Source organism: Alligator sinensis, unplaced genomic scaffold (genome assembly GCF_000455745.1).
Source record: "Alligator sinensis unplaced genomic scaffold, ASM45574v1 scaffold1531_1, whole genome shotgun sequence".
In the NCBI taxonomy this organism is placed as follows: domain Eukaryota; kingdom Metazoa; phylum Chordata; order Crocodylia; family Alligatoridae; genus Alligator; species Alligator sinensis.
In genome coordinates, this window is record NW_005843164.1 from 285550 (window position 1) to 286560 (window position 1011).

At 59.6% G+C, this 1011-nt stretch overlaps 1 protein-coding gene across 1 annotated transcript in view; it reads left to right on the forward strand.

Moving 5' to 3' along the window:
• PHKG2 (phosphorylase kinase catalytic subunit gamma 2) overlaps positions 1–1011 on the forward strand; it is an 8693-nt gene that overhangs the window by 1769 nt on the left and 5913 nt on the right. The window contains exons 2-3 of the mRNA XM_025194134.1: positions 4–106; positions 734–788. Of these exons, the coding sequence (XP_025049919.1) occupies positions 4–106; positions 734–788 (158 nt within the window). The remainder of the gene's footprint in view (positions 1–3; positions 107–733; positions 789–1011) is intronic.

Sequence of the window (1011 nt, forward strand, 5' to 3'; positions counted from 1 at the left end):
GAGCTGGCGCCCGAGCACTCCTCGCCGCAGCAGCTGGAGGAGGTCCGTGCCGCCACCGCCAAGGAGGTCGCCATCTTGCGCCAGCTCGCCGGGCACCCCCACATCAGTGAGTTGACCCATCACCTCCAACCCCAGGCACCCCTGCCAGTGACCGTCCCGACATCCACCCCGACCTTTCTGAACATCGCCATGTGACCCTCGGGGCTGTTCCTGGGCATCCCCATGGCAGTGTGTGACCTCTGACCTCATAGGTACCCCACCCCCGTGAGCGACCCCTGACCACCTGGGACCCCCCCATTTCAGTGGGTGATCCCTGACCTGTGACCTCCTGGGCACCCCTTCATCCCTAAGTGATGCCTGATCTCTGACCCCCGGGCCCTTAGGCACCTCTGTGTCAGTGAGTGACCCCTGACCTCTCTGGGCATCAGTGTGTGATCCCCTCCAACCCCCTGCATCAGTGACTGACCTTTGACCCCAACACTTGCCCTCTCTGGGCATCAGTGAGTGACCCCCTGACCTGCATCAGTGACCTCTGACCCCCCTCAGCACCTGTATATCAGTGTGTGACCTTTGGCCTCTCTGGGCATCAGTGAGTGACCGCCAGGTACCTCATCTGGCCCCCCCCATAGCACGGAACTGGGCCCAGTATGGCCAGACTCCCTAGGTGGGGGGAAACTGGGACCAGTATGGTGGGGGAACTGGGGCCCCACCTCACGGCACCCTCTCCCTGCAGTCACCCTCATCGATTCCTACGAGTCGGCCACCTTCGTGTTCCTCGTGTTTGACCTGTGAGTACCTGCCCCTCTCGCCCCTTAAATAGTCCCCTTAAATGCCCCGGGGTGGGGGCAGGGTATGAATTTTTTCTTTGAAAAAATTATCAAGGCTAAGTTCATCACGGGGGCACAGAAGGGAATTGGTGAGTATTTATTCACCAAGGCGCCCCCGGGGGTTACAAGAAATAATGGCCACAAGCTAGCAGAGAGCAGATTTAGACTGGACATTAGGAAGAAC